The sequence below is a fragment of the Chelon labrosus genome (assembly GCF_963514085.1).
Source record: "Chelon labrosus genome assembly, chromosome: 2".
NCBI classification, from domain to species: domain Eukaryota; kingdom Metazoa; phylum Chordata; class Actinopteri; order Mugiliformes; family Mugilidae; genus Chelon; species Chelon labrosus.
Genome location: NC_140338.1, coordinates 25,392,727 through 25,408,945, shown reverse-complemented (window position 1 = coordinate 25,408,945; position 16,219 = coordinate 25,392,727). Strand labels below are relative to the sequence as shown.

The window sequence follows — 16,219 nt, the reverse complement described above, 5'->3', positions numbered from 1 at the left end:
GTACCCTTACGTAAAATGAATAAACACATGAATACATTTATTTTCTCTGTGCAGATTAAAATTGTGACATTAAGCTAACACAAAACAGATTTCCAAGCATGGAACCAACAGGTGACGAATTCAGCATGTCAGCAGAAGATGGGAGAAAAAATAGAAACAAGTCTGTTCAGGGCCTTTGCCTCCCTTCTAGGTTAATTGTCATTGGTTGGCTGAGTTTATCCTGGCTGCAGTCACTGCCAATCTGCAGTCATCCAGCTTAATCCTCTGCTGGCAGGCCAGGTGGTTCTCTGTGACAGACAAAGGTGCCATCACCATGGAAGTCTTGACCTCGCCTGTCCTTAAGCTGCAACCAGCCATGTCAGCGTTTAAAACCATGACAGTGCATATTTGTGTCCAGACTATACCTTTTAAGATGTTTAATCTTTGTTTAATTTATTCACAATACTAATATCAAAATGTTTGCTTCATTCTTCTGCTCTTGCAGAACATCGTAGCACAATTCTGAGAAATTATTTGGTTTCAGATGTGCTAAACTGCAAGTTCATGACATGTATACACCAATCAACCACAACATTAAAAACACTGACAGGGGAAGTAAATAACATTCATCATTTTGTGACAATCCAGTGTTCTGCTGGGAAACTTCTGGACCTGACATTAGTGTATTTGTTACTTAGACATGTACCACCCACCTAGACCAGACCAGGCACCCCCACCCCATAGCAATGACACTCCTTGATGGCAGCAGCCATCCCCAGCAGGATGCAGCCTGACACAGACACACACACAAAAACAGTTTAGGAACAACTCAAAAAACATGAACAGCACAAGGTGTTGACCTAGCCAACAAATTCACTAGATCCAAACCCATAATGTTATGCCTGGTCAGTGTACATATGCTGGCCATTCGATATACCGAGCAGAAACCGAAAGCAGCCACTGCACAGAAACAATCAGTTCTACTTCCCCTTGTGAGGAAAACTATACAAACATCCTGTTCAAGGATCTGTACTTGCTGGGTATGTTTTATTTATGCAAAATAAATGTGTGCAGCATTGACATACATGGACCAGAGGATGTTCTCGTCATAGGCCCTAAACTCATCTAAAGCCTTGTGCCCAATTTTCCAGTTACAGTGAAGAAACTTCCTCAGCTAAACTGTCTTAGATAATTATATCCAAGAGCTGCAACAGAAGTCATGACACACACAAGCCTACAGTGAAAGTCCCACAAGTCCCAAGACGGTCACATTAAGCTCACGACACTTTACTACAAACAGCATTTATTTTAATCACAATAGATTCACATTTAAAACTAGTCGATTTTTAAAAACCATTAAATTCTTAGTTTTCTTTAAAAACAGGATTTACAGTTACTGATTTCCAACTACACTGCAGACCAATACTGTAATGTAATACATAGTCAGCTGTTCCATTCCCATCTACTCAAACTCCCTTTGAGAGAGAACAGTGCGATAGAGGGAAGTGCCTTTAGCCTGGAAGAACGTCACGATCATCTTGTTCTTTGTGACCTCTGCGTGGACAAAGCCTCCCAGTGTCGACGCTTGGCCGGTGAAAAACTTCACTGAACCTTTGGGGACATGATTCCAGTGGCGCACGTCAGGATCCAGGAAGTTTCCAGCACCGCTCACCACGTAGCCCACACCAGACTCTTCAATGTACTGTAAGAGAAAGACAGTCGTTTGAGCTGAAAGCAGCTATGTAGAGCTATTCAAGATGTTAAGACATATCCTTCCATAGCCGACCTGCAGATTGTGATCGTGACCACAGAGATAAGCGGTAGCCTTGTATTTAATGAGGAGGGGGTGAAGCCTCTGTAGCAGACACTCGGTGGGCCCGTGTTCAGACACCGACCACACAGGGTAGTGGCCTGCCACCAACAGGAAGTCTGCCTTGGACCGAGCCAGTCTCTCCTGCAGCCAAGTCAGCTGACGGTTGGCATCCACTGCACGCAGGGGTCCTCGGGGCTTCTCGTCCACGTAGTCGTCAGAGTTGCCGCACAGCATTATAGTGTCGAGCATGATGATGGTAAGGGTCTTCCCAGTGTTGGGGATGCGGAAGTTTAACTCATAATAGTAAGAGGGAAATTTCCTAACGAGGTAATAAAGAACAGTTTTTAAACCAAGACTTAAAGACGTGGGAGTCAGTTTAATAGTTAATATTTAGGCTGCCACTTACCATCTGTCCGATTTCTTGCTGTAGTCGATCTGGGCTTTGACATTGCCTGCATGGTCGTGATTGCCAGCAAGAACATACCAAGGGACCTTGAGAGACTTTGCAGTGTACACAGACTCAAAAGTGTCCTGACAGGAAGGGGGGGAAAAAAAAGTAGGGTTACAGCTCCCACTGGGCCACTTTAACATCAAATATTTAGCAGTTCACAAGGGTTACTCAGCTGACCTTAAACCGAGGAGAATCCACACTGTCCACACCTTTGTAGTAGAAGTTATCGCCAAGGGCCAGAACAAAGTCAGCTCCCATCTGCTCTGCTACTTTGCTCATTTCTCGGGCAGTAGCCTTCTGCACAGCAGTGATGTACGGGGGATAGGGCACTCCACCCCAGTCGCCCACAGCCAGGAACTTAATGGTGCTTCTGTTTTCTGTGTGGAATGAAGCAAAAAAAAACAAAACATTAGGACTTCTGACCCCGAGGGATAAGACTAATGACGATACACAGCTGTTCACATAAGCTCATGAAAATTTGTACTTACTACTTAAGTCCTCCAGGTCTTGGAAGGCAGTCGGATAGCAGTAGGCCACAGGGACGGCAACAATCAAGATGGATAAAAGAGTGAGTGCCATCTTTAGAGGCAAAACAGAAGAGTTCCAGTTAATGACGGACCCAAATATATAAAGCGAAAATCTAAAACAACACCTGCCTTCATAAAGACAGACTTAGTGGAACATGAAACCAGCACAGCAAACCACAGCTTACCATGTGAGCCTATGCTTCCTCTCTCTGATATCCTCCCACAGCACTAAACAACTTCCCCATCTCTTGTTTCTTTATGCCTTAAGGTGACCTGTGATTGGCTGCAGCCTGAAGCTGACATGTCCCAGCTGTAGCTAATAGAAGCTAATCAAAGCGGCCATGTCTCTGAGGCTGAGCGGGTCAGAGGTCACCAAAGATAATTTCATGTCTGCTTCTTTTTAAGAAGGCACTTCTGTTTATGATGTATAAATTGCATTCATCCGCCTCAGCAGAGACACCTCAAAGCAAAAGTAGAGGAGTGTCTGACGCTTCAGATCAAAAAGAAAGCAAAGCTAGCAGACGGGAAAGAACAGCCAGCATGTGTGAAGAATAGGTGTCTGAGATAATAAGGTCAAAGAGAAACACTCACAGCTGATAAATGGTGATAACCTCACAGGACACGCTCCGCACTCGCAGCGCTCTTCCTTCTCGTCTTTTATCAGCATTCCCGGAGGAGAGGCTGCAGGAGGAGGGCTACACCCGGCAGACGCCGCAGGGGCATGATCATGGCTCACACCCTGACTCAGTCCTGGGACCAAAGTGTCATCGGGGCCACATGTGATCCTGTGGTGCTTCTGTGGCTATTATAGCTGGCGTCCAGACTCTGCTGTTTCCGCTTCAGTGTTAATCATTATTTTCCAACTTGCGCTTCCACATTTTTCAAAAATTTCATGATAAGAAATGTAATTAACTGAATTTATTTCAGTAATCCAATTAGGGTCAAATCATGGGCACATTGTTCAGTCTTGTGATTTGCTTTGGATCATTTTGCATGAATCTATATTTTGTCTATTTTCTTCATCTGCCTTTAAAATGGAAATTAAAAAAACGCTTGTTAAACAGCTAGAAGGCCACAACGAATGCATTGTAGAATTAATTTACTTTTTGCAGACCTAAGCAAAAAATAGAGAATATTTTCTAATAACAAGCTGCCTTGTGAGACGCATACAACAGCATTAAGTTATGCGTTAGAAGCTAAGGAAGGTTTGTCCCGTTCACACATGTGCAGATTTAAGGGATCAGATATTCATCAGAAAAAAGATGTCTGTACTTGTGTTAAAAAACCCAATGAAGTTGCATTACAAGAAATGTAGGACACCATCTTTTGAAGGCTTTTCATCTCAACCTGTTGCATCCACTTTCAACTGTATAAACTTTATACAACAGCAGCATTAAACCAGTGGAGTGACCATTTAAAAGATTAATTTTTTTTTTGTTATCTTCTGGAGTAACGTTGCTACTCAGCTTCCCTAATATCCCATCGTCTGTATCGTTGCATTGTTTACATCTTTGCATATAGACCATGTGTGCTACATGGTTACACTACATGTGAACTAGAGTGGTTGTGCAAGTGCTGCAGAAGCCATTTGCATCACTTGTACGTTACTAAACAGCCCCAGTAACACTCTTACGAAAGATGTCTTTAGTGTTTTTAAAGTGACAGTCAAGCATACCTCAATGTAGCATCTTCAAATTCATAATCTTATCGTGAAATGCTGTATAATAGAGCACCCCCATTTAATGAACGGCGCCTAACTTTGCTCTGTACTTAAGAAACTGATGGTCAGAAACTGCTCCAAAATAAGAGTCATTTATTTCTACAAGATTAGAGCATTTTAAAGACACACAAATTAATACATCTTTCATCCAAAACAACAAGCAGCTTTAAACCAAAATCATAAAACAGTACAGAACCAATACACTTAAAAAACAAAAACTATGCAACATTCGTGTCAACATGGACATGATGAAGGATTCTGTAGATAAAAGAAACAACTGTTTTACCAGATGTCAAAGAACCAACAAAAATACTGCAAATTTTCCAGTTTCACAATAGGCATAAGGACTTTTTTTTCCTTTTCAGAAGTGGTCATCATCAAGGTTGAAAAGGTGAGAGTGTTGTGAGAAAGGTTGCACATGATGTGATGATCAGTAATTTACGTCGCTGTAGCCAGAGTATGAGCTCTGGTTTTGCTCTCCGAAGCCCTGGTACATGCTGTACCCCTGCTGATCGCCCCATGATGACTGGTTTCCCCAGCCTGTGAAAAGACATCAGACCAGTTGGCATTTATCTGATGTTGTTGTGTTGTAGTACATTTCAACTTGAGATTTATCCTTACTCACCATAATTATTATACCCTTGTCCCCCTGTCACAGAGCTGGGGTAAGCTGTACTGTACATAGAGTAACCTCCTCCCTGGGCCTCATTCTGACCTTGGATCAGCATCTTCTTCTTCTCATCTCCATACCCATAGCTGTATGGGCTCTCCTGGTCGGCAGGAGGAGGCATGGACTGGTAGCTTTCTGCCTTTGTGGTGCTGGAGTTGGAGTTGGAGATGGGTGGGGAGGAGTAGGTGCCGCTGCTCTCGGGGTAAAATGTGCCATAGCCGACGCTGCTGCCTGGTCCGCTGGGTACAGTGCTTTTGCTGGAGGTCCCTACTGCGTTATTACCATACAGTTTATCTGAAAGACAGTGGAGACAAGACGTTACTGTGTGAAAATCCTCTTCTCATTTTCTTACAAGACATGCATATTTTTAATTAGTTGCATGGTCTACAAAATGTCAGAAAATAGTACGAAATACAGATTCCAAGAGTCCAGGTTGCCATATTTCAATGCTAGTTTGTTCCAAATAAAAATCCAAAATCACAAATATATTCAATCAGATTAGCAAAACTGAAACCAAGTAAATAAATGCTTTTCATAAAAAATACTTCTACGACTACTCGATAATTAGTCTTCAACATATTGTTTTTCTGTGCAACATACTCATCAATACAAAACCGAGAGCATGATAGCAGCTGTGCAACACATGCCAAACATCAAATACTCAGTGACAGTCTACACCATGTAAGGCTGCTGCATGTCTTTTAAGAGCTTTATAACTAGTAGACACTTAATTGTGTTATTTAGTGCACACACACACAAAATAAACCAAAATCCAAACTAATCAACACCCAAAACACACACAAAAATAACAAAGCAAAGCAGTGATCACCATGAAATCATAGAGCCAGTGTGAGGAGCACTAAGAGAGATGTATTTATACTCACGATAGCCTGTACCAGAGCTGCTCTCATAACTGTAGTTGGCTTTTAAAAGAAAGGAAAGAAATTACTGTTTAGTTGATTTCCTCACAGGAGCAAAGTGCTTGTTGTACTTGTTTAAAGGATCCTTAGTTGACTTGGCCAACACTTAGCTAGTGTCAAATTCCTTACTCTTGTTATAACTGGGTCCCGAAGGAAACGGCTTGCCTCGGCCCCTGCCTCGACCCCCTCTGTTGGGGCCCCAGCCACGGGACCCAGAGTCTGAAGGGATGCCACGGATCGTGCCGAATCCCGGGATGTGCTGATGAAGGGAAAATGGCACAAAGCTTAATGTGAAGTGCTTCTAAATTTAAATTGCACAGCGTTATGATCACTAGTTAAATATTATACCATGTCGGTGTAGGTGACCTTCTTCTTTGAGGCAAATCTGTTGGACGCGCCATTGTCATCTGGGAACAGCTTCTCCAGAGCAGCGAGGGCAGCGTAGGCCTTCGCTTCCTTTTTATTAGAGCCTCGTCCTTTAAACTTCTGCCCGTCAACTTCCACCTAGAAAAGAGATCACGCCTCAGAGTTTTTCCTCTTTGAAAGTAAACACGCATTATTTCCAATCAGTCTTTTTTCTGTGACTGTACGGCTAAAGTTCCTTTTAGATGTGATTTATTTCTGTTCTCACATTTTGAAGTGAAAGAGTTTTTTTCCACACTGATAGTAACATGCAAACGTGGACATTTAGGCCTGTTTGGAAACAAATACTGTACTACGACAGAAGAAATGAAAGCCATCAGGAAAGCTTCACCCCTCAAGCCTAATGTAATGTAATGTTTTGGGTAATTTCTTTTGAGCACTGTTGGAGGCATAAAAAGAAGAATGGACAGATTACCATCACTGGAACTTTGATTCAACGTGATACTGAACAAAACTTAACCAAAAGCAAAACCTCTTCATACCAGCAGGTGGCAGATCTGTATTTGTTATTCACTATGCAATGCACTGCAAATCCAGGAACGACCAAACATCACCTTTATCTCTGTAGTTGTTCCCTGTGTTTGACATTGCCGACTCACCTCCATGACAAAGCACTTTTCATGGGAGCCTCCTGTCTCTGCAGAGAGCTCATACTTGAGGCTGCGCCGCTTCTCGTTCAGTTCCATCACAGGGTTTTTGCCATTTTTAGTCAGGATTGGACCCTGGCCACTCTGTTTACAGCAAGTGGAAAAACAACTGCTGGTTAATACACAAATGTAAGCTGTTAAACTCAGGAACACATGTTTTCCTCTCTGATGAAATATTTTGTGTATGAAGTTTCTAAATAAATCACTCCAGAGGGAACTCAGGTATGTACATCTTCTGATGTAGTGGAGGATGTGGCGGCAGCTTTCACTGAATCCTGGCTTCCTTCAGCATCACCACTGGACTCTGATTTAGTTTCTGAACCTGTAGGAAGACCAAGATCTTGGAGGACCTGTGAGTAACAAAAGTCAAAATATTAAGTAACATGTAAAACAGAAACAACTCTCTTTCCATTTATCTATTCCTTAACAAAATCTGTTATGTGGAATCTTATCAGCAAAGTAGAGACAGCGTTCTGTGCATTAAGTAAGAATTGTGATTGTGATATTGTGACTACAACGCAACGGTCATTCATTCAAACAAAGCCAAAAACACTGATTCATCGGGGCACAACATTCAATCAATGCCAAGTAAACTTAGGTAGATAACAACAAACAGTCTTGCCTTAGTGGCTACATTAAGCTTGGCTGCTCGTTTGGAAGGCCCTGTCGCCTCGTACGTCTTTCCATTTAGGTCCACAGCCATTGTGAAGACCGGCTCATGGACTGGACCTGTCTGAGATGTCAGTCGGTAATCAAGACCAGGTCTGTACTGATTCAGACGCATCACGGCATTCATGCCAAGATCCTCTGTGACTACAAGAAAAGGAGAAAAAAAAACAGGTGAACATATAAATATATACACTGCCTCGTCAAAATAAAGTTGCCACCTGGATTTAACTAAGCAAATAGGTACGAGCCTCCTACTGGATAATTACTGCATGGGTGATTATCTTTCAGCTGGCAACAAGTTATTTTAACCCCAACTGATGCAATGAGTAGCTTCTCATTTCTTAAACAACCATGTCTAAAGACATCCTGTGGTCGTGGAAAAGATGTTAGTCTGTTTGAGAAGGGTCAAATGATTGGCATGCATCAAGCAGAGAAAACATCTAAGGAGATTGAAGAAACTACTAAAACTGGGTTAAGAACTGTCCAATGCATTATTAAAAACTGGAAGGATAGTGGGGAACCATTGTCTGTATCGTCGCATTATTTACATCTTTGCATATAGACCATGTGTGCTACATGGTTACACTACATGTGAACTAGACCGGTTGTGCAAGTGCTGCAGAAGTCACTTGCATCACTTGTACGTTACAAAACAGTAACACTCTTATGAGAGATGTCCTTAGTGTTTAATGTGGTCGGAAAAAAACAACAGTAGACTCAGCACTATGTTCAATAGTGAAAGTAAGAGCATTTCCACAAGTACAATGCAAGGGGAACTCAGTGGATTGGGACTGAACAGCTGTGTAGCCTTAAGAAAACCACTAATCAGTGAGGCTAACTGGAAAACAAAGGCTTCAATTTGCTAGAGAGTATAAAGATTGGACTATGGAGCAATGGAGGAAGGTCATGTGGTCATACACAGGCCTCTGATATTCATTACTGACATGATTTCCTCTGAAAGCGCTTCTGGAACTTGAGAAACTTCCTCTGTTTGCTGTTTAGTTGAGACTCTTCCTCATCTTTCTCCACCTCTGTGTAAGGTCTCTTAGCTGGCATGTTTATGTGCCCAGCAGGCATTATCTGGGCTGCAAAAAACAGCAAAGAACAGACCTTTAGATTAGAGTGTTAAATGATACTTGAACAACACAGAAAGAAAGAATGTACATGATCACCGACCTGTGCCAAATCTGGCTCCAGCAGATTTCTGAGGCTTTACAGGTTTGCTGTCCATCCCCAACACCTTGTGCATCTGTCCAAAAGCACACAGCCTCAAGGCAAACTGAGGATGACACAAGAATTAGCCACTACTACCAAGGTTAAATAATAATATTGCTGTACATGGGTTTGCCTTGCAAGCTTGTCTTACCTGAGCACTCTGCGTGATATCCTCACGATTCTGCGGACTCAGATTTGCAGTGGCATCAACCTCCTCCTTCTCGCATGGATCTTTAATTCCAGGTCCATCTTTTCACACACGTAGTTAAATATACACATTAACATTTGTGCCCATGTGTAAACATAGATGCCAGTTTGATAACTCAAATAAAATCTCACCTTCCAAGAGGATTCCAGAGGCAACGCACTCTAAAACCCTGCGAAGAGACTCGCCAACTCCCATTGGCCTCTCAGATGTACCGATAGCCTTTTCTACCAGCAGTTCAAGAGGCTGTGTGGAGGCAAGACCACAAACCCAAACCGAGACACTACTTATCAAGATGCTGCTCCTTAACAAAAAAACAGGTCATCCCAAAGGAGATTGGGAAAAGCTGAGATGAGCCAAAATATGTACTGTGCTGTTTTCAGAATAAGTGGACAAACAGGTTTCTCACCCATCCAGAGAGCGGTGTCCAGGTAGGAACACGATTACACAAGTCCCTCATGATCCTGATCACAATGACAGCAGAACTCAGGTTGTTGACTTTTGCCTGGAGACACAAACAAAAGGAAGTTCAGCAAAAGGAGCTGCCACCTCTGATGGCACCTCTCCCCTGTGCTTTCTGAGTTTCCATGAAACGATACGGAAAACAAAGCAAGCACAGAACGGTCAGAACTACTGAGCCCTCCCCAAATGTTAAAACTTGTACGTTAAGTGTATCAGGCATTTATGGAGTTGAAACTGAGAGAGCTCACTGTCAAATTATATGCTTGTGTCGATACCAATGATTTATCCACTTCTGTCATTGGTATGGATCAGCAGATCGTCCCTCAACTCTTCTAAAAGTCAAAAGTTTGACAATTTTCGAAGATTATAAATTACATCGACATGAACTGAAATCAGATTGAAAATAGTTACTGCCTCTGAATGGACGGAATTAAAAAATGGAAGGAAACAGTTCAACCTTATGCACAAAAAAGGACGTGAATGCAAACCTGGAACCACTTGGCGTGGCGGAGAGACGCCAAGGCAGTTAGGCATTTCTGCCTGTCCAGAAAGTCCGGCGGATCGTTGACTGTTCGCGTTTCTATTGACGAGGTGGGGTAAGAAGAAAAGGTACAGTTTGACCAAGGGGCTCGGCTCTGTCTGGCAGCTCAGGGAGTAGCAGCTTTTCCCAAACCAGCAGCAGCAGGGAAGGGGGGTCCCAAGCACCTATTGTGTAAATCTTTGGTTGTAGCCAGCTTAATATTCATCAGTCACTGATCCCAGCTAACTTTTCCACAGTGTATGAAGGTGGAAGTAGAAAGACTGCTACACAGACCACATTGCATGGCATATTGTCAATGTATGCACTACAGTGCAATACAGTGCCCCTTCCCTCAGCTCTTCGGCTTGGGTTTGCTGCTCCCCACCCCTCCTGAGACAGTGTTTCCAGTTGGTCAAAGGTCCAGCGTTCCTACAAAACTTGACAAACTAAAAGGTAATCAGTTGTAAATCACAAGCATTTAGAGAAACTTCACGTCTGCCCCACACTGCAGCAAAACTGATGAGTCCCTGACCAAGAAAGTGGCTGAAAAAGGACCATACGAAAAATCGAACACAAAGAGCCATACCAGCTTTAAGCAAGTTTTAGCTCATTTTTCCTACAAACCAAAATATGTCTAGCTACTAATCTACCCCCGATAGGTTTTTCGGAAAGTACTATACCACAAAGAGTAGTCACATGAGTAAAGTATGCTTGCAAGCAGGGCTGCATGATAATAATATAATAACAATCCATTTAGCTAAGCTCATAATTAATGGTAATACTTAAAAACATGAAAAATGTTAGTTGTAACACATCTGAAAATGTCCAAATATTCAAATAAAAGTAGGCCTTCCCTTTTAAACACCGTATATGTAACTGGATCTAACACTGATAAGTAATAAATTCACCAGAGCATATAATAAAAAAAAATATATATATTAAAAACAATAGAGATGTTGCATGCAGCTGTATGTACGAAGCAGAGGGATGTTAATCAGTTTGCTCAAGACAAACCCCAGACTGGTCAAATAGTTTACATGTGAATATGCAGTGTTTGATATGATGTACACAACCAAGCTGTTACACTCACTTTCATTAGGTACACTAGTGAAAACTAATGCATTGTACTGTAACAGTCGTGCAATAAATCCTCCTTCATGTTCAGTACATGTTGAAACCACATCAGAAAGGTGGTAACTCAACTGGATGATCATTTTATAGGATGCTGTTTACGATGCTGTTAAACTGGATTGAATTAAACACTAAATAAATAAGTGTGTCTATTAATTAGTCTAGACCCCTGCCTAAAACGGGGTTGTCTAATAACAGAAACATGTGTCGGTACAACACAATACAATTGAATAGTACGACAAAATGAAAAAACAGTTGAATCAACAGCTCTCTAACAAATGCTGAATACCATAACCTTCATGAAGTTAAGATCTGGTGCTGGGCTGTTACACAAGAATGCAAGCAAGGGAATGTCAGTATGATTTTTACCGTGGATGCCACAATCATGATCCCAGTTTATACATGATTTTGTGCAGCCCCAGTGAGTAGCGAGTATTCAATGGAGTAAAACTGCACTGAGACTGGTATGGTTCTATATGTGTAGATGCCAAAAACGCCTCATTACCTTTAAATAAACTAAATACAGGTTCAGACTTCTGTGCAAATAACAGCCCAAGCTCCTCAAACACACCACTAACCAATATATTCAACTAAACAGAATAATTACCTTCTATTATTTATGTAAATGAATTTATTTTTTCCTTAGGATTTAAACACTTCCAAGAAATCAACAGAAGTGGCCTCACTGCCGATCAGTTTTGCTGCAGCTGGTTCCAAATGTACATGTTCAGCATCAAGGTCATGCAATGCGCGCTTTAACTTATTATTCTTGAAAAGGCCTTCACTTTAAACATGAAAACAACAAGAATAAATAAAGTTGTTTTTACGAGGGACTGTCATTAACAACATTAGCAGAACATATCAGCGGATACAGAGGAAATGTAGTTCTGCAAACGGCATTTTAGTCACAAGACGACGACAAGACTCTCGAGCAAGTGAAGAGCCAACATGGGTTGGTTGTTCACTGGCATCAGCCTAATACAGCCACTGTACAAACTCAACTGAGGTTTGAGGACATACAGATGCAGGGTTTGAACACTGACTGACGTGTTATAACCAGTAGAGGAGTACAGCGTCTGCATATGGAGAACACACAGATCAGGCTTGTAGGAGCTGATGTTCTAATCAAACGCTGTACCTTCTTCATACGCACCTTCTTCTTCTTCTGTGATTTTACTCTCTTCTTCGGTCCGGACAAGAGGAGATGTCAGGTGGATAATGAGGGTCAGGACTGACTCCTTGGTGTTTGTCACAACAATGGCTGCATCTATTGGACACTGGCTGACTGTGTACGTCCCAGATGAAATTTCCTATATCAAAAAGGAACAAAAACTCAAAAAAGGGGGCAAAACCAACCTAACTTCAAATCTGTGAAACATGTTTTTACTTAACAATGCCTTAAAACAGCCGTGGACACTCATCCCTACCTCCAGCTGTGCAGTTAGCTTTTCAGCCACTTGTTTAAGCAGAGACACTGTCGGCTTCTTGGAACAAAGAAGCACCAGCTCCAGGTCCTTGTCACCCTTCAGCAGGAGACCTTTAGCAACTAGGCCGACCCTCATAACGCCACGCAGGACACGCTCTTTTGAATCATCACTTGCACTACGAGTGGAAGAGAAAGAATATTTGTATTATTTTTATACTGAAAGGAAACACAGATGTATTAAAACAGATGTGCACTGTAACAGTCAGTTTACTCTGAAAACTACAACAGACCATTCTGGCACTTTGCTTACCTCGCTGCCTCTTTAGTTTCATCTTTTGGAGTATCCATATTGTCAGAAACAGTCTTAAGGGCACACTCCACATGGGAGACGATTGTCTGCACCGCCTCCAGCTCCTCTGGTGAGGGGTATACTTCAAAGTGTTTGGCCATCACAAGGCGATCATAAGGCCCCCTGGGCACATGGGGTGATGCTGCTTCCTTTATTGGAAAGGAAAAATTAAAATATTAAGAAAACATAAAAAACCTTTTTATGCTGCAATATATTTGAAAGCATTTCATGAATTATAGCCAAACATTGATGTTCATTAAATATTATACTACATTCCTTATCTACTTTATTTCTATTCTGACATACTCCAGAAAGAAAAAAAAAAACTGAGAAGTATATTATTAGCAATAATAATTGGGAAGCACATGATTAAAAAAAACAAACCTCCTGCACAGACCCAACTTTGTGCAAGAGGAAGAATGGACTTTAATAAGGTAATATTCAAAGACCAACAGGAGATAAAATAGTGATGGAAAATACTGGATCTTCCTTATCAATGTGGAAAAAGACGTTGGCTTATTGGCTGAAATGAAAAAACAAAAACTGGATTATGAACCTTACCGACTCATCAGATGAAAGAACCTCATGATGGTGACTGTCCTCCATCTCCTCGATAGCAGCAATGTAGTCATGGTACTGTCTCAGCTCCTCCTCATAGCACAGGCAGTCATACCAGTAACGCAGCTCCTCGTATCTGGAAGAAGGGAATGGCACAATGAAGGAAGCTCTGGAGACGAGTAGTCAAATCAAAACTGGTGCAGGAGCAGTGAATATATACTAATTAACACTGTTAGAAGTTAAGAGGTCCTTTAAGGCTTGAACTACCCAGTGAGATTTAATTAGGACTGTCAATGTTAATGGGTTAATAGCACGTTAATTCTTTTTAACTCCACATTTTATTTTCCTTTTTCATTTGATGTGTGACTTGACCTTTGAACAGACACATAGTTTGGGAAAATCAGAAAGTGATGCAGAATGAATTTCCTGGATGCCAAGCAGAAACAAACTACCTCTGAACAGAAACAGACAAACAAAAGAGCACTGCAAAGCCTCACCAGATGGCTCTCCTGACAAGAACAAAGCCACCTGCACCCAAACTGAGCCACCACCAGAGAAGACAAATCTCAAACACCACCCACTATCATACAGCCTACGCAGAGAATCCTCCTCCCCCTGGCCCCGAGCCAAAGGAAGACGACCCCAGACAGCCCACAGCACAGACGCAGAATATCCTCTGAACGTGCAGTACCTTTAAAGTTATTCTGGAAAATCTTCTGGAGAGTACTTCTCATTGCTATGGATTGTTACACTAATAACATACATTTGCACACGGCAATCATACTTGTCCACTCTCATTAAGTATTAATAGTTATACTTAAAATATTCCTTCACGATACATTCAGAATGGATAACAAATTATTTATTTGTGATTAATTTGTGGTCGCGTATTAACTATGGGAAATATGAAATTAATAGCAGCTGAATATTTCATTGGACTGACAACTCTAGTTTTAATATATAATTCTTATCGAATTCAAAAAAGCCTGGCCATGTTTGTAGTTTCTTCTCTTTGCATTTATTGTTTTGTTATTTTATTTATTGCATTCGCCTCTACAATCTACTCATTGTATGACGATAAAAATTGCTTTAAGTTTTCTTTTAATTAAAGCTTTGCCTCACTGCAATCTTGTTATTGTTATTGTTATAAAGGAAGTCAGTGCTGGCTCGGTGCGTGGTGCGTACCTGTCAAAATCCTCCGGGTGGAGCCGGTGGCCCTGTTGAATCAGCGTGTCCCAGTACAGCAGCTCCTCATACGCCTGGTGCTCGTCCCACATTGGCGATAAAGCGGCCGCCATGCTGTCACGACTGCGCAGATAACTGTCAGTATAATACCACACATGTCAAAAATGTGACTGAACAAATAATGTTATCCACATGCATGGCTTGTTGACAGCTAACGTTAGCTAGCAAGTTAACGTACGCAGGTAACAACACACCCACCAGGTTGAGGCAGGTCTTTCCAACGCAAATAAACATTTTGTGCATTAATATTTAAGTTCAACGAAAACTAATCGCACACGCTTTCATTCTGTTGCCCAGGCACTCAAATAATATCCCCTTCCATATAATTTAAGAGAGGTGGTTAGCTAATGTTTATAGCAGTAAACGTCCACTAGCTGTTAGCGAGCTAGCTAACGTTAGCCAACGTATTAGTACAGTTTATGTGTCGAGGTGTTGATTTTATTCAGATTGAGTGTTTGCATGCAGGGCTTACCTGTGTCGGCAAGCGAATAAACAGGTATTGACCCTTTACAGTGGCGCTGCTGCCTTTTTGATGTTAGGCTCTTTAGATGCGAGCCAGGCGTGCGCACAACTACCTGCGACTGCCGCGCAATGCATGCCGGTTAGATTTCTTCTTCTTCCATGATTTACGGCATCTGGAATCCACGGTGTCGCGTTAACGCCGCCATCAGTTTTATCCGCCATCAGTGTCCTTTAATTTTAAACCACTTTTAAGTTCGGTCGTCCGTAAAATAAAAATGAATAAAAGCATTCTTCACTTGAAGACCGTTCCACATTCTAATATATTTTAATGTTCTCCTTTGTGCGTTTCATATGGTAATTTTCTGCATGACACAAAGATACACATCAGGGCCAGACCATTCAGATATTATTTTCATGATCTTTTACATAATCATTTTGATAATGACTCTGCAGGATGCACACACTGTCCTCAGAGTAAATTCTGAAAAACATACTCATGCACAACCCAAAGAATTAAACTTCTGAAGCCAAAAGATCTGAGACTTACCTGATCATGTGAATGTTTGAGTACATAGGCTATGAGTTACTTTTAAGCTGCTGCAAATAAATACGAGTTATAATAACAGTTGTACTAGCTTGCTAATATGTTCAGAGTAGCACAATCATTAACCACTCAAGCATCCTCCTTCTCAGATTAGGCCTTTTTGTCAGGAAAAGACAGAAGTGAATGCAAAGACTGAGAGTAGGATCACATTGCATTGTTTTATTTACATTCATTTTGTTTTACATGCCCTCAGTAAAGTGAGGGTAAAATTCAAGTATGGACA

General features: G+C 41.6%; 2 protein-coding genes across 3 annotated transcripts; both read right to left on the bottom strand.

Annotated features, from left to right (window-relative positions):
* Positions 1 to 1,265: 1,265 nt before the first annotated feature.
* Positions 1,266 to 2,994, bottom strand: acp5a (acid phosphatase 5a, tartrate resistant). The gene is made up of 6 exons (XM_084567694.1): positions 2,956 to 2,994; positions 2,732 to 2,822; positions 2,421 to 2,620; positions 2,199 to 2,323; positions 1,766 to 2,111; positions 1,266 to 1,681 (listed from the first exon to the last, which is right to left on the bottom strand). Exons 1-6 carry the CDS (start codon positions 2,956 to 2,958, stop codon positions 1,442 to 1,444), a joined length of 1,005 nt encoding a protein of 334 aa, XP_084423820.1. The 5' UTR covers positions 2,959 to 2,994; the 3' UTR covers positions 1,266 to 1,441.
* Positions 2,995 to 4,566: 1,572 nt separating this feature from the next.
* On the bottom strand, positions 4,567 to 15,603 carry LOC311508778 (interleukin enhancer-binding factor 3-like). Of its 2 annotated transcripts, none has more exons than XM_084573736.1 (20): positions 15,403 to 15,603; positions 14,871 to 15,005; positions 13,689 to 13,821; positions 13,089 to 13,276; positions 12,780 to 12,954; positions 12,491 to 12,662; positions 10,190 to 10,281; positions 9,649 to 9,744; positions 9,374 to 9,485; positions 9,186 to 9,283; positions 8,996 to 9,098; positions 8,764 to 8,904; positions 7,773 to 7,963; positions 7,381 to 7,500; positions 7,103 to 7,234; positions 6,429 to 6,584; positions 6,210 to 6,339; positions 6,045 to 6,083; positions 5,116 to 5,454; positions 4,567 to 5,030 (listed from the first exon to the last, which is right to left on the bottom strand). In XM_084573736.1, the coding sequence occupies exons 2-20, from the start codon at positions 14,981 to 14,983 to the stop codon at positions 4,921 to 4,923; spliced, it is 2,640 nt and encodes an 879-aa protein (XP_084429862.1). In that variant the 5' UTR covers positions 14,984 to 15,005; positions 15,403 to 15,603; the 3' UTR covers positions 4,567 to 4,920. The 2 variants fall into 2 exon arrangements, with proteins under 2 accessions (XP_084429862.1, XP_084429863.1); XM_084573737.1 differs by having other exon boundaries at positions 12,506 to 12,662.
* Between the last annotated feature and the right edge of the window lie 616 nt (positions 15,604 to 16,219).